The sequence below is a fragment of the Oryctolagus cuniculus genome, chromosome 16, assembly GCF_964237555.1.
Source record: "Oryctolagus cuniculus chromosome 16, mOryCun1.1, whole genome shotgun sequence".
NCBI classification, from domain to species: domain Eukaryota; kingdom Metazoa; phylum Chordata; class Mammalia; order Lagomorpha; family Leporidae; genus Oryctolagus; species Oryctolagus cuniculus.
In genome coordinates, this window is record NC_091447.1 from 20,696,327 (window position 1) to 20,719,777 (window position 23,451).

Consider the following 23,451-nt stretch of genomic DNA (forward strand, 5'->3'; position numbering starts at 1 on the left):
AAACTGAAATTGGGTTCCCACGAAATCCAAGGGTAATGGCTATTAAAACATTTTTTAATTATACTAACTTGTTACACTGGTGCTTTAACAATAGCGCCACTTTCAAGAAATGCCTTAAATCAACAATGCTACTCTCTAACAGGTACAGGGAAAAAACAAAAACAAAAAAAGAACTGGTATAAAAAAAAATGGAAGAAGCTCTTCCTGTAAGATTTTTTTCCTAGGGGCAAACAAGAAACTAACCATGCCATCTAATTCCTCATCTGTCTTCCCGCTGCAAGCCCCTAGCCCCTTTAATGGAGGCTGTTAATATTTAAATAATCACCAGTAGTTACAGCACTTTCCTTGTAAGCAAATGTTGATTCAAAGGTGGTGAAGGAAGAGGCAAAAGCAGCCTTGTCTTAAGTGATGTAAATATAATACATAAGAGTTGAGTCAGTTGAGTAGACCTCATTAACATTTAATCACACACTCTTCTAGCCAGGGTTCCGCGCAAGTGAATTAAAGCAAGGGCTCTCTTCATTTCAGAGTCTCGCCCAAGTCAGAACGCCACAACTCCGCCCAGCTGTCACCTCTCCTAATTAAAATGAAAGCTATTATCAGGAATGGAGAAGTGGGCTTTCCTTTTCTTCTGTAACACCTTTCTCAAATGTTTTTGCTTATCTTAAATTAGCCTTAATCTTCCTACTTATTTAAGCATTTATTGAACACATCTCTATAGATCCTTGACTAGAGAAAGAAGGTCTCCCCCTGACAAGTGAAAAAAAAAAATCTTATACTTTGTCATATCTACTTGAAATAATATGAAGACATTGGTGCTATTTCTAGTTCATACCATATTGAAGGGTTCAGGCAAAATGTTCTTAAGTGTTTAGAAACAATAAAATCTAGGTGAATACAAAGCAGTATTGGCAGAATCAGACTAAAGCTCAAAACTACAAAATTTGCTAAAGTCTCACTAAACCTTAACTATTACAGTTAGAAACCATGTGTCCAATGTATAATTATATATTAAAGCTATTAATCATAATGTTCTTTAGAATAATGAAAACTGTCAACAATTTGAATGCCCCACTGTAAGATATCAGATAATTAAGTTACTATACAATAAAAAGATGGAGATATATACAGCAATTAAAGTGACTTTACAGAGAATGTTCTGGAAAATATGATAAATTACTAGATAAAGAAAAGCAAGATACTAGGCTGGCTATTTGATAAGTTGTCCTTATTTACTATTTCTCAAGGATTTCTAAATGTTCTATAATGATTAATCTTATAATCAGAAAAAAACAGTTTAGGTTTTGCTTTTTTAAAAACAAAGTAAAGCAGCCGGTAGAGAAGGCAAAGAAAATGCTTGTTTCTTATTCCTTGTTACTACCTGGTTATGACCTCTTGCGTTTCCTAGGAATAAGGTTCTATTGTTCTTCCGGAACTGATGTTCTTTCTCTTGCATTCTATTAAGATGTGCCCCGATCTCCTGACACCCCAGAACCTGGGACTCAGGGTTTCACTTTGGCAGATGAAAACTGTATAAAGGCGAGTTGCTGTGGTAAGGATTTATTGTCTCTAGACTCGTATTTCATTGTGCCTCCAGTAAAGTCCCTGAGGAGTGCGCACAGAGTTGGTACTGGGCAAATATTTGTTGAGTTGTTAGATCTAAACAGTCAGACCAACTCGAGATAATCAGTGTTCATGTGGTCCAATTCCTTCATCTGGCAGACTAGAAAACTGAGAAGTAACTCAGCTTTGATGAAGATGACACCATTAGTGAGCAAGTGGGCCAAGGCTGAAAGCCAGGATTATTTATGCATGAATTCTAATGTGCTTTCCATGCTCCCATCGTGGCTACAATTATATTCAAATATTCTGACTCTTATCATCTCAATAGCTACTAACAGCATGTTAGTAGCAAATGAATAAGTAGAAACAGAGATAGGCAAATCTTTCTGGAGAAGTCTGGTTTCTAGTCACAGCTGTGTAGTGATCCAGGTTCTACCAGGACTCCTCAGTGGGCCCAGGGCAAGGCAGTAATTCCGGTTCCTCTTAGTTTGCTAGATCCAGCCCAGAGAGCTGATGGTTAAATTTCCATGCATGGAAGCTTAGCACTGAAATAAGTTTAAAACTGAGCTTACTGGGGCCTGCGCTGTGGTGTAGCAGCTAAAGCCACTGCCTACAGTGCCAGCATCTCAACCAGTGCCAGAACAGGTTCAAGTCTCAGCTGCTCCACTTCTGATGCAGCTCTCTGCTATGGCCTGGGAAAGCAGCGGAAGATGGCCAAAGTTCTTGGGCCCCTGCACCCACGTGGAAGACCAGGAAGAAGCTCCTGGCTCCTGGCTCCGGATCCGCACAGCTCTGGCTGTTGTGGCCATCTGAGGAGTGAAGCAGCGGATGGAAGATTCTCTCTCCCTCACTCTACCTCTCTGTAACTCTGCCTTTCAAATAAATAAATCTTCAAAAAGAAAAAAAAAACGAGCTTATTAAAAAGTACTCAAAAACTGTTCACTTCCTAATTACTACTAGATTTTACTATTTTCTATGGTCTGGAGTTAGGTTTTCTGTATGTCTGGAGGGCAGTTTATATAATTGTTTGCATCTGTGTATGTTTTTCCACCTCTGAATCCAGGAATCTTATTAGTGGCTTGAAATGAGCAGTGGTCAGGGTGTTTATACCGCAGAAATCAGCTTAGTCCCTAAATCCTGAATTTAACACCCAGAAAACAATATAAATATTTACCCTACACATATTGGTCTCACCCTCATCATTTGTAAGATGAGCTGGACGCCTGAAATGACCAGTAGAAGGTCCAAAAGGGAAGATCCCGTCTAACTGTACTCTCTGTGTACAAGCCACCAGAAACATACCAGATGCACCAGGCCCAAGACAAGACAGCTGAGAGCCACTGGAAGGGGTGTTCTACCACTAAGAGAAGAATCAAACACAAAAACTCCAGAATGAGGACAGAGAAACCAACAGAAAGGTTTAAGCTAGCCTTAGGAGGGCAAGTCAGAAGGTTTATGGAAAAATGGAATTCAAAGACAGGCATATTTTGCTTCAGAAAGATTTCCAAGTTATGTTTTTTTCATTAAACATATGTTCCATGAACTTTCTGAATATCCCTCATATATTCCTTCCTTTTCACATCTCCAATTTATACTACAGCTTACTCCAAACAAAGGAAAAATATCTTTCATGTAAAAAACATTTTGTGGCAATTAAAAATAGTTATTTGGATTTCCCTTACATATTTAAGGGCTTTGTAGCTCCCAACATAAGATTATTCCATTACACACACACACACATATATACACAGGCCAACTAGGAACAGACACTTCCATGAAATCTACAATAAAAGATAGGTTCAAGAATGTGGTTCTGTTTAAAACAGATTCATTATTCAAATGTATCCTAAGCTTCTGAATTCTATAATAAAGCACTATTGTGCAATCCTGAATTAAATACCAACCAAAATTCCAAATCTAGCTGTTTTGCTAAAAGATTTCCATGCAAACCAATAGTGAAAAAAAAAGCAACCTTTATTTTTTGATGGATCCACTATTCATCTTCTTTAAGAAATCATTTTAATTTCTAAAATTGATATTTGAAGCAGTCTTTTCCCAGAGAGGGAATGGTACATGACACACTAGGTAAAGGACAACCTTCTGCTGGAGGAACATTGACACTTACACACCTATCTCCCTGGCACAGGCTGCCCCTCTGGCACCAGACAGCCACGTCTAATCTCGCTAATGAATTAGGCATCGCTATCTCTGTCACCACAGCCTTGGACCCACAGGAAAGGAAGACAAACTGAGATACGTGGCAGGTACAGAATGAAGAGTCAGGAAGAGGAGCAAAAAATAATAGGATCTGATACCCTAGTAATGAGCATTACCTTGAAATCTCATTCCACCAGGAGGAAAATGTGAGCGGAGGTGGGGCTGGGGAGTGGACCTAAAAGGCAGACAACATTAATAACGGTTTTGAAGTAGAAAGATTATCCCCAGAATCAAAGATGTCACCATGAAAATGACACCAGTACCAGATACCACATACTAAACCCTTCCTACGTAAAGGGCACTTCAAAAATCTGTACAAAAATGGAATTAAAAAAAATGCAGGGGTGGGCATTCCACTTAACAATTAAGAATTCTAGCAGCCTACATTGGAGCACTAGGGTTTGAGTACCGGCTCCAGCTTCCAGCTAATATATTTCTTGGGAGGTAGCAGGTGATGGCTCAAGTACTTGGTTCCTACCATCCACATGGGAGACTTGCACTGGGTTTCAGGCTTCTGGCTTTGATCTGATCCAGCCTGGCTGTCACAGGCATTTAGGAAGTAAACCAGCAACTGGAAGTTCTGTCTCTGTTTCAAATAAAATCAAAATAAGTAATAAATTTAAGAAAAAACTGGGGGGTAGCAATATTATGGCACAATGGGTTAAGCCACCACCTGTGACACTGGCATCCTGTATCAGAATGCCTGGTTGCTCTGTTTCCCATCCAGTTGCCTGCTAAAGCAGTGGAAAATAGCCCACGTGTTTGGGCCCCTGCCACCCATGTAGGAGACCCAGATGGAGTTCCAGCTTTCTGATTTCAGCTTTGCCCAGCCCCAGCCATTGCTGCCATCTGAGGAATGAACCACTGGATGAAAGATCCTCTCTCTCTCTCTTTCTCTCTCTCCAGTCCACCTTTCAAATAAATAAAACAAATCTTTTAAAAAAATTTACAAGAAGTCAATGCACAGAAAAGGAGGCCATGCAAAGATACATGCAAAATGGCTACGTGACAACAGATGCAGAGACTGGAGTGCAGCGTCTATAAACCAAGGAACGTGGAGGAGTGTTGGTAAACGCCAAAAGCTGAAAGAGGCAAGGAAGGATTCGCCCCTCCCAGGGTACCAGAGGCAGTGCGACCCTACTGACATACTGATTCAGGACATCCACCTTCCAGGACTGTAGGACAATAAATCGGTGTGATTTCAAATCATCCAGATTATGGTACTGGGTTGCAGCCACCCTCAGAAAGAGTGGAATCATCTCTGGAGGTGGGGAAGATTGTGGAGGGAGCTGGGAAGGACAGGGGAAGGCACACAGCTCTAAGAGCTGCCTGTTAGACATCCAAGCAAAAACTTGGCGTGCTCCGCAAGGAAATGCAAATGCAAGTTACACCGATTTCTTACACAAAGTATGTTTGGAATTATTATAATCCAGGATTTCTTAGAGTCCTTCACAGAATATTAGTTCCACAAGATATTAATAAAGTTTCTAAGAAAAAATGGGAAATTCTGTTGGGTCAAATTAAATGGGTTTCTTTCTTGTAAATCATCCAGAGCCCTCCACGCATGGACAGCACGTGTTTCTTTGACCGTGACACTGATCTTGGGCCCCAAGGCCACAGCTTTATATGAGAAACATCAGATGCACAGACTAAGTCCCAGTTTAAATAATGTTCTGGTGCCCCTCAGCCCTTAAGTAGCAAAGCTCAAATATAAAGCCAGATCTGGACACTTCAAAAGCACACACACTCCATATTCCACCATAAAAATGCTATGACAAAATCTGCTTCAGTGCCACTTTTGATAAAAGCAGATTTTCTGGATAAGCTGGATTGTTTTGGTTTACCATCTGCAGGATTTATCAGTGCTGAAATTGCAAGTGATTTAAAGACACGTTTATCTGCAAAGAATTGAAAACCACTGGCCCAGAAATTGCTTCATAATGGATTTCCAGCATATCATAGTATTTCCAAAAGATCGTGAAGAAATGGAATAAGATAAGTTTATTTTGTTCCAAAAAAATTAAATTCATGCATGATTTCTTCACAATACACATCTTCCATAAACTTTCAGAAGCCTGCTTGTATGCATGGATGTGAAAATTGATTTGCACCAAATGCATCTGGAGTGTACGTCCTTCAGTTTTAAAAATAACTTTTTGCAGGGTGGCTATAAATCTTCATCCTTTAGGACTTCAAAATCTCACAGCGAATAGTGACTTCCAGTGAGAAAGTCGTTACTAGTTTTGCTCAACTAAATGTAGCGCTGTGTTTTTTTGTTTTGTTTTGTTTTGTTTTTTAGAATCAACCTTCATTTAGTTGCCTATTACCATGAACTTTTTCAAAGGAAAAATTAGGATAGACGGTGTGGCAAGATTGGGACGAATGAGTAAGAGCCTTTTAGGGAGTGTGACAAGAAACTTCTCCCTGATTCCAAGAGAACTACCCTCAGCTATGCTACCCCCTGTACTTCCCCTCACTGCGGGAGTAGTGAGCACCGTGTGCCCCCTCACGTTGCTCTACTCCTATCGTCAGCTCTTTTCCACAGACTGTCTCAGCGATCCTCACCACCAGTCCTGGAAGGTGTTGGTGCAGCTCTTCAGTAGAGCCCCATGTTCACTGAGCAACTTTCCAAGTAGTGCCATGCCAGTGAGCTCAGAGCAGAGCCAGACTGCACCACGGACTGGCTGAGGTTGGCTCCTACCGTGGATCAGCCTCCAGCTCAGGCATGGAGAACACAAGAGACAGTGGCTGCCTTCCCGAAATTTACTATCAAGTGGGGAGACACAGAGAGAGAGAGAGAGAGAGAGAAGGGGGTAAGAAAGAAGGAAGGAAGGAAAGAGGGGAGGAAGGAAGGAAGGAAAGAAGGAAGATGGAACCTATTAAGACAATTAAAGCAGGCCAGCGCTGCGGGTCACTTTAACTTTTCTTATTTCTTGCTGCTCACCGTGGGAGCTTGTGGGCTTTTCGCCAGCCAGCCCTTTCCCGGCAAACTACCTACTCTGCCTCACTTGCATTCAATTATCATTGTTTGTTCCACTGAAATGTACAGGCCCCTCCACACTCCTTCATGCAAACATTTTTCTCTCCTTTAATAGAACTCAACCCATTAGGGATCTCCAGGGCATATCCAAAGGGGTGAAATTTGCTAAAACTTCTGAGAGAATTGAAAAAGGGACAGCACCTGCACTTCAAAAATCAACAGACCTAAGAAACAGACACATGTACTCCAAGCAAGCAGGTGTTGCGATAAGGTCCACATTCTGCAACCCACTACAAATAAACACAGCATTTCCTAAAGTTCCCCTTGGATGACCGGTAGGCTTGCAATGCAAAGCCTCCTTCTCCTTGTACAACTGGCTACTTCTAACTCCTAGGCAAAAAGGGATTGAACTAGGTTCAATCCTGCTGCGGCCCCTACCTCTTATCCTACTCTCTCCAAAGATTCCCAATGGAAGGAAAGTATAGAAGAAGCAAAACGTGACCTTAGAGATGCCCAAAAGTGGGACCACGTGGAAAAAGGGAAGATGGGCGGGGTGAAAAAGACAGAAACAGTTTTTCCTCATTTCAGCCTTCAAAGAAATCAGCAGAGGGTCAGGGCATTGTTGAGAATGAATGAGGTGATTATTAAACTGCAAGGAGGAGAAAGGCTGCAGGATCTCTGTGTGAGCCTCAGGGGCTGGCATTTCTGAGTGAGGTTATCCCTTGATTGAAAACAAGGCAGGGGGCCGGCGCTGTGGTGTAGCAGGTAAAGCCGACGCCTGCAGTGCCAGTATCCCATACGGGCACTGGTTTGAGTCTTAGCAGCTCCTCTTCCGATCCAGCTCTCTGCTATGGCCTGGGAAAGCAGTAGGAGATGGCCCAAGTCCTTCAGCCCCTGCACCCAAGTGGGAGACCTGGAAGAAGCTCCTGGCTCCATGGCTTCGGATCGGCACAGCTCCAGCTGTTGTGGCCACCAGGGGAGTGAACCAGCAGATGGAAGACTCTCTCTCTCTCTCTCTGCCTCTCCTTCTCTCTCTGTGTAATTCTATCAAATAAATAAATAAATCTTTAAAAAAAGAAAACAAGGCAGGACCAGAAGGCAGACACTCAGCCAATAATATCCAGTTATTCAGTTTCACTTTGAGCTTCCCTCATGACCAAACACCAAACCCAAGGGACCACAGTGAGGCAGTAACACGTGGCAACAACCAACACAGCATCTGCACACAGCCCCAAAGCATCTGGGGAGATAATGTTGTCCAACAGGAATAGTTAGAATGAAAGAGTTAGAGTATGCGCACACACACTCTAAGGTAAGCTTAGAAACTCTGTCCGGAGTAGGCTTTGGCCGGGTGATGAAGGCGTTCACATCCCACACTGAAGCGCCTGGGCACCACTCCCCAGTCCAGCTTTCTGCTAACACACAGCCTGGAGCCAGCAGTGACAGCTCAAGTGGTTGGGTTTCTGCCACCCACATGGGAGACCTGGAGTGTATTCTGGGCTCCTGATTCTTGCCTTGGCCCAACCCTGTGGTCATCTGTGGAGTGAACCAGCAGACTGGAGTTTCTCTCTCTTCTTCTTCTAGCAGATACATAAATAAAAATTGAAAACAGAACAAAAGTTTACCTTTAGAGAAAGTACTCAAATTCTGATTGAATTTTGAGTAGAATTACACTATCTTTCATTGTTATAATGAGAGATATGAGGCCACACACACACACACACACACACCTATCAGGTAAAGCAAAGAGACAAAGGTACTCTGCTCTCTGCCCTTACCTTCTACTTGAGGCCTTGGAACAATCTCCGGTAACAGAGCAGATGTTAAACAAATCTAAAGTCCTTTGTCTTGGCAGAGGTAATTATAATAAGAAGGGTTTACAGAGTTGACTATTTATTTATTCAGCACATAAGGCATGCGCTAAAGTATTAAAGTGGGAAGGAGGCAGGGAGCGGAGAGTTCTGGTTGCTAAATATTTAGATGAAAGGCTTGGTGGTCGTGCAGCTAGACTAAGTGTCACACCTGAGGTTTGACTGGGAAATGAGACCACCCTCAGGACAGGTCGTTACAGTTCCCAGCCTGAGCTGATGTTGCCTTGTAGAGACAAATCCGCCAAATTAGCTGACTTTCCATTTAGAAATTATTTACATGGATTAAAGTACTGCAAACTCCAAAATCCCTAGACTAAAAAAAACATGTAACTTTCTCTCTGGTTCCCTTCCCCCACCTCCCACAGTGGGAGCAGGAGGAACTCACCCCACTGTGCCCGTGTGGCTATCAGTTTTAGTTAGTGACTATTGTGAGTTCCTAAGGAGAGCTGGGGCTGCAATAACCCCGTGGGCACGTCAGTCATTAGGGTAGCCGCTGACAACTCTGTTCCGAGAGTGCGCCGTGGGCAGATCTTCCTCACCGGCTTGCCCCTTTCCTCGCTCACCCACCCCTGGGGCCTGCCCTACTGGGGCACGTGTGTATTCGGTCCCAATGGGCTGACAGGCATCTCTGGGCAAACTCGCAGGGTCTCCTGGGAGTTCTCACTTCCTTTTTAAATTCTTTAAAATGTATTTACTTATTTGAGAGGAAGAGAGAGACAAGAGAGAGACAGCTTCCATCTGCTGGTTCATTCCCCAAATGACCGAGCAGCCAGGAGCTGGGAACTCACTCCGGGTTTCCCGTGTGGGTGTAAGGACTCAGCTACCTGCGCCATTCTGGGGCCCTCCTGGGTGCCCATTTGTAGGAAGCTGGAATCAGGAGCTGAGCACCCCTGGTGCTCCATTATGGGAGGTAGGCAACCTGCGTGTGTCTCAACCGGCAGGCCCCACAGGCCACACATCCCTCCCTGCCGTCCCTTTCTTAATGAACCATACTCTCACTGCAGGTGCCTGAGCTCCAAAACCAAGAGTCCTCACATCAGCCTGGCCCCAAAGCCCCCCCCCCCCACCTTGTTCCTCTCTGCCATTCGCTCTCTTCAACGTTGAGCCTTTCCTTGTCCCCGGGGACATCTGCAGTCTCTCCGGCTTTGGACTCTCTCACTCCAGGGCCACCTAACACTGATACAGCTGGGGTGAGCTTTCTGAGGACAAGACCCCCTTCTCCCATCCCCCCAAAGGCTCCCCACTACAATCAGGATAAAGTGGGGGCTTATGTCACGAGCTGCAATGTTCTCCACACTGTGGCTCAACATCACTGTCCAGAGTCACAGGACGCCCTCACACACGCCAGCTCCAGCGCCACCAAAGCCTTCCTCCCTCGCTAGCTTCACCCTCACTTTCACGGCTGTAAGCTCTAAGCTGCCCTCAGCACAGCCCCAGGTGAACTGCAGGAATAGGTCAGCATCAGTGGAATGACAGCAGAACCCGGGGGGTGGGGTGGGTACACACTGTAAAAGTCTTTCAACTTTCCATAGTCAAACATCATAAAGGATGAAGAGATGAATCTTTTGGGAGCTGGGCTACGTCAGCTCCACAGAGGTACATGACATGCCAAGAAGTCTTTTTAAAAGACAAGTAATGAGATACAGAGTCCCAGAAAGGCCAGGAGGGAGTACGAGCCACAGGATGCCTAAAAATTATTTGGACTAGGACACAATTACTAAACACTTTAGAGACAAGCCCATATTAAAGTCAGAATACAGAGAAAAGAAGACCTCAACAGGATTGGAAAGGTAAGCTGCTAAGAATCTGCTTTTTTCTTTTTAAGATTTATTTATTTATCTGAAAGTCAGAGTTATAGGCAGAGAGAGGGAGAGGTCTTGCATCCACTGGTTCATTCCCCAAATGGCAGCAACAGTAGGAGCTGTGCCAATCTGAAGCCAGGAGCTTCTTCCGTTTCGCCCATGTGGGTGCAGGGGCCCAAGCACTTGGGCCATCTTCTGCTGCTTTCCCAGGCCATAGCAGAGAGCTGCATCGGAAGTGGAGCAGCTGGGACTCGAACCCGTGCCCATATGGGATGCCACCGCCACAGGCAGAGACTTAGCCCACTCACCAGTCCCAAGAATTTGCTTTTTAAGGTTAACAGAGCTAAGGACACAGCCTCCACACGCACTCCACAGAGGCCTCCAGGTACTGAATTCGAGCAATAAAATAAAGAGCGTGATTTCATGTACAAGGCTGCACCTGTGATATCTCCGGTGGGGGAGGGGCGGCCTCTTAGCACCTCAGTTCCTTTCAGCTATGCTTATGAGGATGATTTCTACAAAGAAAGCATCTGCTTGCAGTCGCCTGAACTGAGGCTGCTATTGCTTAAATCTCCCATCAACCCCATCCTGGTGTTGACCGAGAAGTCTAGGTCTTGGCTTCCTGTCCACCGCCCACTCTCCCCGGCCGATGCAGGCACCGATGCGGTGTCCCTCCAGAGTTCCCTTGCTCACGAGGAGATGCTCCCTGGCTTCAACTCTTCAAAATGTTCTTGGTGCACCCGTGAAAGGCCCATACTATAAAGCCACTGGGGATGCTAAACTAAAATAATCAGGCTTGCTCTCTAAAATGAACATTCCTGGGGCTGGCATGGTGGTGTTGCCGGGTGAGACACCACCTGTGATGCCAGTATCCTGTATCACAGCGCCAGTTTGAGTCTGGCTACCCCACTTCCAATCTAGCTCCCTGCTAACATGCCGGAGAAAGCAGTGGATGATGGCCCAGTGCTTGGGTCACTGCGACCCATGTGGGAGATGCAGATGAAGTTCTGAGCTCCTGGCTTTGGCCTTGACCAGTCCTGGCTGTTGCTATCATTTGGGGGAGTGAACCAACAGATGGAAGAGATTCTCTCTCTCTCTCTCTTTCTCTCTGTCACTCTGCCTCCAGAATGAATGTATAAATGAATATTTACAATAAACCGTACTTCCTGTTAAGAAGGGGTTATTGCCTGTTTACCCTGAGAATTTGGGAGCAAACGCGTCATCCGAGGCAGTAACTGAGCCCTATCCTCTCGCTGTCTTCGCTCCGTGCGTACCCCAGTAGAATGCCCTCAGTTTTCCTCTGCAAAATCACCTTTCCTCAAACAAAGGCAAATTCATTAGCAAAATGCTGTGGCTTTGTTTGCTTGTTTTTGTTGGTAGTGAACCGTTAACCCCGTAAGACCTTCTTCAAACTGTCAGTCAAAGCCCACTCATCTTTATAAAATCAGCCTAGGAGTCTCCCACTGTAAATTGGCTTATAATTGGGTTCATATACAATGAGGGGCCAATAACACACTTCTGGTCAGAAAGATGAACACAGCAGCTTCCTGCTAGGAGCACTGACGATACATCACAGGGCTTCCCCTCCACCTGCAGCAGCCTGGGACACCCATCTCCAAAGTCTGATCAGCCAAAGACCCTGACAAGTGCACAGAGGCCAGTGGAGCCTGCACACCGTCCTCTCCCAAAACTGTCCCCAGGCTCCTTCTGAACCGCTTTCGTAGAAGTCATTTTTCAAGTTAATAAAATGCATTCCCATGGGACGTTTTAAATGCTCCTGTTTTCACTCGTCCCACACCAACTAAGTCAAAAGCAGTTCATAGGTTTCAGGGCGGGGAAGCAAGTACCTCCTTCCCTATTTTCCGATGGGGAAGTTGAGTCCGGGGAGGAGGAGTAAGGTCCCCAGTGTCGCCCAAGGGGTAGACCTGGCACCAGGATTCCAACACAGCGTTGTCAGGCTCCCAAAACAAACCCAAGTCTTTTCCACCAGGGAGGGGCAAGTGCCTGTGAGTGGTGGGTACCACACAGGCAGAGTTACAAACACCGTTCTGTCCTGGCTTCACGGCAGACTGCGCCATCCATCACAACTCACAGGGAAAATAACTCAGAAACCAAGAATGCACCAGGTGAGGCATTTTCTACATGTTACTTCTTTTCCCTGTGCTGTAACTCCCTATCGAAAAAAGACAAACTGTCACCAATCCCATCTCTCAGTGGGGAGCCCAAGGCTTAGGTTTCATTTGTCCAAGGTCACCAACTAGCAAAACTCATAAATACATCGAAGCTTCCCCCCCCCACCCCGCCTCCTTTTTTCCATGACCCCGCGCTGACCTCCAAGGACAGAGGACCCCTCCCAGGGAGCGGCTTCCACCTGCTTCCCAGGCCCAGGTCTCCTCCTACTCCCGCGTTCCCAGAATAACCGCAGCCTGCTTTCCTGGTGGGCTTTCCTTCCTTCGCCCAAGCCAGGACTCCTTGTTCCCGGCACGCTCAAATGGAAGGCATTTGTTCCGTTTCTCCTCTTCCTCCGCACCCACGAAATCAAAACATCCGAGATGTGTTGGTGGGGGGTGCGGGAGGAATGTGCCCCCCCCTCCCACCAAGCAGACCGCGCTGGGAGTGATGGAGGCCCCCACAGCTCGCCGGGAGGAAGCCCTGATGCGACCGCCCCGGTTCGTGCCAGGTGCACTCGGGAGCGCACCCAAAGTATCCCTGAGTCTCCAAACGGAAAACTCCGAGGCAGCCGAAACCATGCCACCCCAATCTCACCCCAATAGGCTTTCTCTCCTCGGCGCTCCCTGCGTCGGAGGGAGCCGGCGAGGCCCGGTCCCGCTGCACCTGCACGACCCACCGGAAGCGGCGGTGCGCACCGACTGGAGACGGCCGCTCCAGGTGAGGCAGCCCCTCTGGGTCAGGAGCACCCTGCCGAATGCCAGCTTTTAAACGCCGCTAGGCTCACGTGACCCGGGCCTATAGGGCCAAAGGTATGTCCCCACCTCCCGTCCTGGTCCGGAATCCTGGCAGCGGCGCCGCAGAGTCAGCACTTTGCATCCTGAAAGAAGCACACAGCTCAGGGCGGAGTCATACAAATTAACAGACAAAGCTCAGCAGCGGGGCCACACACCTGTGGCTTTGTCTGTTTGTTTGCTTTTGATCTTCACTTGCTGCCAGTTTAGCATTTCAAATCATTTCCTCACTCCCGTACTTGCAAGCCCCTTGGTTGCCTCTGGAAATCAATTGGTGTTTCACTCCCACTGCTTAAAAAAAAAAAGCAGGCATTCACTGATGGTCCACATTCCTATCACGTTAATATTGAGTATACACCAACTGCCAGCCTCTTGCCAAGTTCTCTCCCCGCGTTACTGCCTGGAAGTCTTGCAGCAACCAGATGCATTCTGCTCTGCAATTATCCTCATTTTGCAAGAGAGGAACTGAGATTTAAAGAGGTTAAGGAACCCGTGTAGGGTCACAAGTCTTCTAAGTGGCCCGAGTGTCTGTTAGTAACCAACATCCGGCGCTGGGCGCTGAGCCACACGGTGGGAGGAGCAGGGGCGTTAAAAGGGGAGGAAGTTGCCATGGCGAATGGATAAGGTCATCTTTCCCAACAACAACAGTAGGGCCTGCCAGACCCTGAGAGAGGCCCTGGGGAGGATTCCAGCTCAGCCTGCCCTCCAGAGAAGCACAGCTGCCTGAGCGAGCTCAGCCAGCCCACCAACCAGAGGGAACAATGGCTGTTGTTTTTAGCCACTTCCAATTTGGGGTAGTTTGTTATGCAACTGCTGATGACTGAAGGGTGTCTTTGTGGCCCAGAACAGATGACTTAATGTCCCGCAGTCTGGGTTCTCTGGGGAGCAACCAAGGTTCCTCTTCTGTTGGGCTGCCATGAGGACTCCCTGAAGAACCACATTAGCCACTGGGCACAGAGATGCACCCAGAGCCTGCAGGCGTCACTCGCCCTCATACGCCACGCACCAAGAACTTCCACCCACTTATCTCTGTGCAGAATAATTAGCAGGTGGGAAAAGAATTTTTCTTTGAGGCAAAGGTCAGCCCACTTCGCATATTTGCAGAGACAAGAACCAGAGTTGCAATAGAGGCCCAGAAACCAGAGAGCCAGATATTTTAAAGTTACCAACTAACTTAGCCAACTGTGAAGTCTAATAGGTTCCACCTTCTTGCTTTGACAAGCAAACCTTGGCAGTGACGCGAAAGGCCAGGTTCCAGTGCTTAGATGACCTGCTGGTGTCAGGAGAGCTGGTTTCCAACTCCTGGTCTGCCACCTCCTCTTTTCCACAGGGGCTCTCGCCTGTAGGTGCAGCCCAGTCTAGCTCCCAGAAGCAGCCTTGCCACCACTTGGGCCTGGGAGTCTGAAGGCAGAGGCAACACCGTCCACCCATGGGAGCACAGACGCTGGGAGACAACAGTGCTGCTGGTGTGCAGGCCCTCAAAGTGCCACTGTGAGGGCTCAGAGGAGAGTTTGCCGAGATAGGGACACGGGGTGCTGAGTCCCAGTGGGTGTTTGCCTGTGGAGTCTTCACCCTATTGGGAGGACTACAGCCAGACAGCTAGATGGGCGAGCCATCTAGAGGGTCAGCCCTGGCAACAGGCCCTTGGGGCTGCAGACAGGGACAGCTACTGGCCATGGAATATCTGTGGCCAAAATGGGTCCAATTAAATGAAAACAAGTGGTCAAGGTTGTGGTCCAGGAGGTTAAGCCTCTGCGACACCAGCATCTCAAATGAGCACTAGTTCGAGTCCCAGCTGCTCCACTTCCCACCCAGCTCCTTGCTAATGTGCCTAGGAAAGCAGTAGAGGATGGGTCAAGTGTTTGGGCCCTTGCCACCTACGTGGCAGACCAACATGGAGTCCCAGGGTCCTGGCTTTGCTGTGTTCCAGCCCTGACCTTTGCAATCATTTGGGTAGCGTGCTAGCAGATGAAAGATTCTCTCTCTCTCTCTGTCTCTGCCTTTCAATTGAAAAAGAAAGAAAGAAAGAAAGAAAGAAAGAAAGAAAGAAAGAAAGAAAGAAAGAAAGAAAGAAAGAAAGGAAGGAAGGAAGGAAGGAAGGAAGGAAGGAAGGAAGATGTATGACTGGCACAACCGTATTTTTAAAAAAGATATTAATCTTATTGCAGTTTTATTCACTTTAGGGATATAGATGCTGCAAGTTACAAAAACATCATTTGAAAGTTTACATTTATTTCCCACTTAGTCTTGTGAAGGCTGAATAACAGATTTTTAATTTCCATTTTTGTTTCAGTGAAAAGTGGTGCACACTGACTGAATAAAGAATTACAGTAACATTCATTAAAACACGATCATGCACTGAATAACCTTCAACAACAGACCACATCCATGCCGATGGTCCCATAAGATTATAATGGAACTGAAAAGCTCCTCCCCCGAGTGATGTCATCTCCAGGGAAACGTGGAATGAAACTCATCACTGAGGTGCTGCCAGTCCTGTCAAAGTATAGTGTGGGGGCCGGCGCTGTGGCACAGTGGGTTAAAGCTCCAGGCTGCAGTGCCGGCATCCCATATGGGCGCCGGTTCGAGTCCCAGCTGCTCCACTTCTGATCCAGCTCTCTGCTATGGTCTGGGAAAGCAGTAGAAGATGGACCAAGTCCTTGGGCCCCTTCACCTGCGTGGGAGACCCAGAAGAAGCTCCTGGCTCCTGGCTGCGGATCAGCACAGCTCTGGCTGTTGTGGTCATCTAGGGAGTGAACCAACAGGTGGAAGATCAATCTTTCTCTCTCTCTCTCTCCCCGGCTCTACCTCTATCTGCAACTCTGTCTTTCAAATAAATAAAAAAAGTCTTTAAAAAAAAGTATAGTGTGGACCATTGTGCACATGCATCTCTGATAATAAATAATGTTACCCACTGGGTAATGCGTTCAGCCAGCTAGCTTTCGTGATTGTTTTAGAGTGCGCTCATCATGAAAGGATGAAAGCACCAGGCCCCGGTGTGCCAGCAGCAGCCTCAGAGAACAAGAACATTCAGACTTCTCAAGTTGGTGAAGCTTCTTAAATTTAATATTTAATGTATTATTTTTATGAGATAACAGATTTTTAAACTTACATTATAGTCTAAGGCTTAGTGGCTCTACCAAATGAGCAGCTTGACAAATAAAAAGTGAAAAGACCACAGTCCAGCAGGAAAATACGCAGGGGCAATAAACAATAATCAAATGCAAAGGTGCTCAATGCCACTCATATCAAGTAAATTTTAAAACAGTCACAAGTTATTGAAGCGGAAAGTGGACTCACATGCTTGGGCCACCCTGCATGGAGCTTTTGGTCCAACAGATTCTGGGCTGTGTACTTAAGAAAAAAGACAGGACAGTCTTCCTCAAGGAACTTACAGTTTAGTTGGGGCTCAGGGCAGAGGGAACAGGTGAAGGAGACCTGTCGATCAATCCCAGAACACAACGTGAGCAGTGCTGTATTTGGGGCTAAGAGAAGTGACTCTGGGGCATCTTGTCCGAGGAGAGGACATGACACTGGCATTAAAAAGTGAACAGCTGGGGCCGATGCTGTGGCTCAGCGGGTTAATGCCCTGGCCTGAGGTCCCAGCATCCCATATGGGCGCCAGTTCTGGTCCCGGCTGCTCCACTTCCAATCCAGCTCTCTCTGCTGTGGCCTGGGATAGCAGTACAAGAGGGCCCAAGTCCTTAGGCCCCTGCACCCGTGTGGGAGACCCAGAGGAGGCTCCTGGCGCCTGGCTTCAGATTGGCGTGGCTCTGGCTATTGCAGCCATCTAGGGAGTGAACCATTGGATGAAGACCTCTCTCTCTCTCTCTCTCTCTCTCTCTCTCTCTCAACTCTGACTTTCAAATAAATAAATAAATCTTAAAAGATATTAAAAAAAATGAACAGCCATTGGGGGGAAAGGAGCAGCCCAAGTGGAAGGTGCCATGTGTACCGGAGCAGGGGCTCTGTTCTAGAATGACCCACTACCCACAGACTGGACTTGTTTGCATGGATGAGGGCTTGACTAAACCTGAAGTGAGGCCATGGGGCCAGACCAAGCTCAGGAAGCACAGAGGCTGATGGCATCCAGAACTAGCAGATTGGGAAATCAGCTCTCTTAGCGAAATAGAGCAGAACAGAACACGGCAGTACAGGACGGACTAGGGCAATAGAACAGGTGTCTCTGTCCCCCTGGGCTGCTGTAACAAGTAACTGAGTGGCTATAAACAATCGGAATTTGTCGTCTCACCAACCTGAAGGGCAGAAATCTGACATCAAAGTGCCAGCAGGGCCTTCTTCTGTAGGCGAAAGCCTCTCCCTTGTGTCTTCTGCCTCTGGTGGCTCCAGGAATTCCTTGCCGTGACAGCACCAACTCCTATCTCTGTCTTTCCAGGGCCTTTCCATGGGTCTCTTCCCAGTGTCGTTCTTCTGTGCACGTCTGTCTCAGCGTCCTGATGAACCTTTTGATGAGGACACGGCTCCTTGTTGATTTAGGGTTCATCCTGTTGACTTGCCTTTAACAAGAATACTTCTGTGAAGATTCTATTTCCAAAAAAGGCCCATTCTAAGATATCAGGGATTGGAACCTCAATGTATGGAATTTGTGGGTCACAAAGAGAGAAAATATCAGTATAGCGTTCTGTGAAACTGTCTGTTTTGGTGTGCATGTGTGTATGTATGTGTGTGTGTGTGCATTATTCAACCATTTTCCAACATTTGGTCATTTGAGTTGCTTCCAATTTTTCTCTATAATTATTTTTTAAATTTGTATTTATTTGAGAGGCAGAGAAAGAAAGAGATGGAGAGAGAGAAATACAGAGACAGAGAGAGGCAGAAAGACCTCTCATCTGCTGCTTCACCCTCCAAATGCCCACAGTGGCCATGACTGAGCCAGGCTGAAGCCAGGAGCCGGGTACTCAATCCAGGTCACCCAAATGGGTAGCAGGGACACAAGCACTTGAGCCATCTGCTGCCTCCCAGTGTGCACAATAGGTAGCTGGAATTGCAAACAAAGCTGGAACTTGAACCCATGCCCTCTGATGTGGGATGCCAGTCTCCTAACCCATCTTAACTTCTGGCCCAAATACCCACACTCCCCTCTATTATTAATTCATTAAGTAGTATTTTCATATAAAATCATATTACATGATTGTTTTCTTAAGAATACATCTGGAAAGCAAAATGACTGAGGTGGAGCTTCTTTGGTTTAAAGAAGAGAGCGGGGCCAGTGCTGTGGTGTGCCCAGTAAAGCCACCACGGCATCCCAAATGGATGCTGGTTCGAGTCCCAGCTGCTCCACTTTTGATCCCACTCTCTGCTAATGGCCTGAAAAGCAGTGGAAGGTGGCCCAAGTGTTTGGGCCCCTGCACCCACGTGGGAAACCCAGAAGCAGCTCCTGGCGCCTGGCTTCAGATGAGCGTAGCTCCAGCCGCAGCCGTTGGTGGCCAACTGGAGAGTGAACCAGTGGGTAGAAGACCTCTCTCTCCCTCTCTCTCTCTCTCTCTCTCTCTCTCTCTCTCCCCGCCTCTCTGTAACTCTGCCTTTCAAATGAATAAATATTAAAAAAAGAGAGAGAGAGAGAGCTCTGTTGGTTAAATCAAGCCGCTTCATTACAGGGTGGAGGTACTGCCTGGAGGAAAGTAATGAGTTGCAGGTGTGTAGAGAAAAGAATCCTTGCAAAAGATGAGGATGTGGACCGAGCATGTGGCAGGCCGTACGTTACTCTCCTGGGACTCCCATAGCAAATGACGGCAAACCGGGGGACTCACAACAGGGGCTTGCTCCCTCACAGTTCAGAAAGGCAAAGTCAAGGGGTCAGCAGGACTGTGCTCCCCACCAAGGCTCCGTGGAGAAATCTTCCCTGTCTCCTTCGGTTCCTAGGAGTCCATGCACCCCCTGCCTTATAGCTGCATCACTGTAACCTCTGCTTCCTCAGGCTTTTTCTCCTGGGTGTGTCTGCCAGTCCTCTCCTCTTCCTGTAGGGACACCAGTCACTGCATTTAGGGACCATCCTATCCTAGCATGGCCTCGTCTTAACTATTTATACCTGCGAAGACCTCATTTCCAAATAGGATCATGCTTTGAGGTTCCAGGTGGAGAGGGGTTTGGGTGTGACACTCTTCAATCCACTGTCCCCATGGAAAGGATGAGAGCACTTAGAGCACTATCTAGGTGCATGGAAAGAATTTCAGGACAGCTGGACATGGGGTTGGCAGAGGACTGAGGCTCTGCATTTCCAATGAATCATATCAGGATACTTCAAAAAGTTCATGGGAAAATGGAATTAAATGATATGTGTATTTTGGTTAAAAAATTTTGAAATCTAGGGCGTAGTGGGCTAAACCAGCACATATGATGCATCCATCACATATTGGAGTGCCAGTGCAAGTCCTGGCTGCTCTGTAGCTGATTCTGTTCCCTGCCAATGCACCCGGGAGGCAACAGAGGAGGGCCCACGTGCTTGGGCTCCTGCCACATACATGGGAGACCCAGATGGAGTTCTCAGATCTCGACTTCAACCTGGACCAGCTCTGGCTGTTGCAGCAATTTGGGGAGTAAACCAGCAGATGAAAGATCTTTCTCCCTGTGTCTCTCCCTCTATCTTAGTCATCCTGTCTTTCAAATGAATAAATAATTCTTGAAAAAAACTCTTTTGAAATCCATTCATAGCTTTCCATAGTACTCATCTTCCATGAACTTTTGGAAGTCTCCCCATCCTGTCCCTGTCTTCCTCATCCATTCTCCAATGGGCAGTGGCTTCTGGAAAAGCAAATGTGATGAACTCCATGAGCAAACTGCCTGGAAAGCACCCTGTGATGAGGGAGGTCATTGCTGGGCGTGCTTCCAGCCTGGCTATGCAGACACAATCGGCAGGAGCATGGGAGACCCACAAAGTGAGTGCACTCTTTCCCTGGAGACGATGTATTCCCTATCCATGCTGCTGACTAAGCATTTCTTTTGGTATAGTTGACAAAATATTTTTAATGCTTTAAAGAGGAATACTTCCAAAACATCTGTCCCCAAATTTTCCTAACTATGATCAAGTTAACAGTTGAGAATCAAAATGCATGATTTATGGAGGAAGGTCTAACTGCTCCAGGGGAAATGTTTAAGCCCCTTTCTTCGATTGAGAATACTCAGTGGTGAGCAAAAGAAGAGATAAGAGACTGTTTAATATTTCTAATTTGTTTGATTTTTCTGAAAGAGCGTCATTCCTCAACCCTTGTGTTCTCTGTATTTACAGATTCCTCAGAGGTTGGATTTATTAGGCCTTGGTGGGTGAGACTGGGTCCTAATCCAGAACCTGATATCAAGTGACTTAGGCAACTTATTTAATCTGTTTTCTCACCCATAAATAGTAAACCTAATATCGGCTACCTGGCAGTGTTGAGATGAATGGGATTAATAAATAAAGGCCTTAATAAATGGCAGCTCTATCCATACTGACAAGATCATATCCAGACCACAGGACTCCTGGCCTCTGTCTGCAATTCTATTCAACGGTCTGTCCAAGATACTGAATTCTATCCGCATACCACACAAAAGCATGTCCCACCCTCACCTATGTCCAGAGCTTTGCAGGTTCCTTATAATCCAATTAAGATGACACAGAGAATGGCTTGTTTACACACCTCGAGCGGTAAATGCAATTCCATTTGTCTAGGTTTGCAGGTTGGACTTTATATCTGCAGCTGCTGCCACCAAGATTAATGTGGAACTGGAACGAAAACAGGAGAACTGATTACAGCGATCGTGCCCCTCTCAGAAGTATGCGTGTGTGTCTCTCTCTGTTCCCCCACACTTGTCAAGGCTTCAAGCATGGCTCCTTTTTAAGTGTCCATGCCTGTCTTCCATGGAGCCACCTCTGGGCTTGAAGACCCAGCTCACTGGCACACCAGCAAGTGAAACGCCGCAGCCGTCCGTGTATTCTCTTGCTCAGAGGGTGCTTTGCCTAAGCAAGGACGTCAGATGCGTCACACCCACACACTTGGAAAAGGGCATGGTGCGATTACAAAAACGGGGGGGGGGGCCAGTCCAGGAAGCCCACAGCTGCTCCGCACCTTCTCCATCAGTGTGGAAGGCTTCAGGACGTGGGAGGTAGGCCCAGATGGCGTGACTCAGCCAGGAGAGCCACACACGTGCCCTGCTCAGCTGCCTGAAGGCTTCAGTTTGCTGAGGAAGGGGTGCCTCGGAAGACTGGCCTCAGGCTCCGCTCTCCAGGGAAGCTGTGGATAATTGCATGGTAATTATTCGTAACAAGTGCTTCCACTCCCAGCCTGATGACCCTGCCCTGGGCTGCCGGCCTCCCTGTGCCTGGTTTTGGGAGGGAACAATGCCACATTCCTCTTCCTCTGTAAGCATCTTCCTCTGACTTCCCAGTGGTTCAGCCCCTCGGGCAGCAGGTGTTCAGCCTCTCTTACAAAAGGGATATTTTCAGTTTCCCATCAGCTGTGGGAAAATGAGACGTTGGTGGGTTAAAGATAAGTGAGAGGATTAGGTTAACTTGCCCACTCCTGACAGCAGAGTGAGCCCTATGTGCCACCAGGAGGAAGAATCAGTGAACCTGTGTAGGGCTTTTAGGATTTGCCCTGCACATTTCAGGTATGTCATCGCTTTTCATTTTCCCTTCAGCCCTGCAACGTACAGATTGACATCGTGATGAGCCTGCCAGTGTGCTGGGGATAGTGTCTGATTAAGGGCGAGGCCTTCATGGGGCTTTGCATCCTCGCTCATCTGCCTGTTAGCTGTGTGACCTTTGCCGTGTGAATTCACCTCTGCAAGCCGTCACCTGCTCCTGTGTGGAAGGAAGACAACACCAACCCTACGGGGTTCGTGGAGATTTAATGAAATTTCGCGCAGAGCTGTTAAGTCAGTGCAACACCTGGCCTGTAGCAGGCGGTTCGGTCACTTCACCAGTTGAAGGAAAGACACTAACAAGTGATAGTCAGAGACAAACAGGATTTGCCGTCTCCCCTTTGTCTCTTCTTTAGATTTTTTTTCTTCTTATGGAAATACAGGCTCACCCAGGTGCCCTGCATACTTGTAAGATAGTGTGCCTGTGCTTAGTTGCAAAATTCAAAGCAGCAGATCCAGAAAAATGGCTCTACTGGGTTGGTTCTACAGCCTCTCCAGGGCTTTGATGAACTTCAAGAACATCACAGGACGAAGGGATTCAAGTCAAACGGGCCAGCTGGACCTCCTGGCAGGGCTGCTCCAGCACTTGCGTGAGATTGCACCTGGCTCTCCACACCTGGCAGCCTTGGCTGTGCTGCTCAGAGCCACCTCCTGCTAACGCCTATGGACTTACAGGACACTCTTTTCCATCTGAGATGGCCAAACCCTGGGGGCACCCACCAGCTGCGAAAGAAAGAGGCTATGAAAGACCAGCCCTAGGATCTTCCTTCCCTGGCTTCTTTAAATCTATTTCTTCATCTGAAAATGTAGGTCCTAAGAACTCACCTACTCCATCTACCCTTCCTGCTCTCCCTGCCCCAGTGGGTGGAGGTGACTAAATGCACTGGGATAGGAAAGCTATACAGTGTGTACCATATGCCACACAGCGATCACTAACATGATGTCAATTGCCTGGGCTGGGTATCTCCCCCACGCAGATATCCAGCAGCCAAAAGAACAGTGAAGGAAGGCCCTTCCTCCTCTTGGAAGAGTGATCCAACACTGAGTTCTTAGATTCTGGGCCCCTTGGCCCAGGGATGGTTAGAAGCATTAATAAGTTCACTCTTTCTCTGTGTACCTAATTGTTCATTTGTTGAGGCCAAAAGGTCAATAGTGAGCAGCCCCACCTGTTCAGCCTCAGGTGAGGACCTGAGCAGGGGTGGGGACATCCATCTGCTGGCTGTATAGTCAGCCAAATCACTGGGTCTGGCCCTGCCGAGGCAACCGCAGGCAGGACCCAACATCCAAGAAATGTATAGCACTTTAAAAACAGATTTATTTACTTGAAATGCAGAGTTACAGAGAGAAAAGGAGAGACAGAGACAGAGACAGAGAAATCTTCCATCCACTGGTTCACTCCCCAAATGGCCGTTAACAGC

The 23,451-nt window shown here is 47.2% G+C and overlaps 1 protein-coding gene across 8 annotated transcripts in view; it reads right to left on the reverse strand.

The window, feature by feature from the left end:
• CPVL (carboxypeptidase vitellogenic like) overlaps positions 1 to 17,886 on the reverse strand; it is a 139,489-nt gene extending 121,603 nt beyond the window's left edge. For 2 of the 8 annotated variants that reach the window (XM_051853265.2, XM_051853263.2), the window contains exon 1: positions 17,653 to 17,883. In XM_051853265.2, the coding sequence (XP_051709225.2) occupies positions 17,653 to 17,803 (151 nt within the window). In that variant the 5' untranslated portion in view covers positions 17,804 to 17,883. Of the gene's footprint in view, positions 1 to 3,896; positions 3,956 to 12,764; positions 12,892 to 13,199; positions 13,905 to 17,652 lie in introns of those variants that run through there. The other 6 variants (XM_008261578.4, XM_008261573.4, XM_008261576.4 and 3 more) reach the window with 6 other exon arrangements.
• Between the last annotated feature and the right edge of the window lie 5,565 nt (positions 17,887 to 23,451).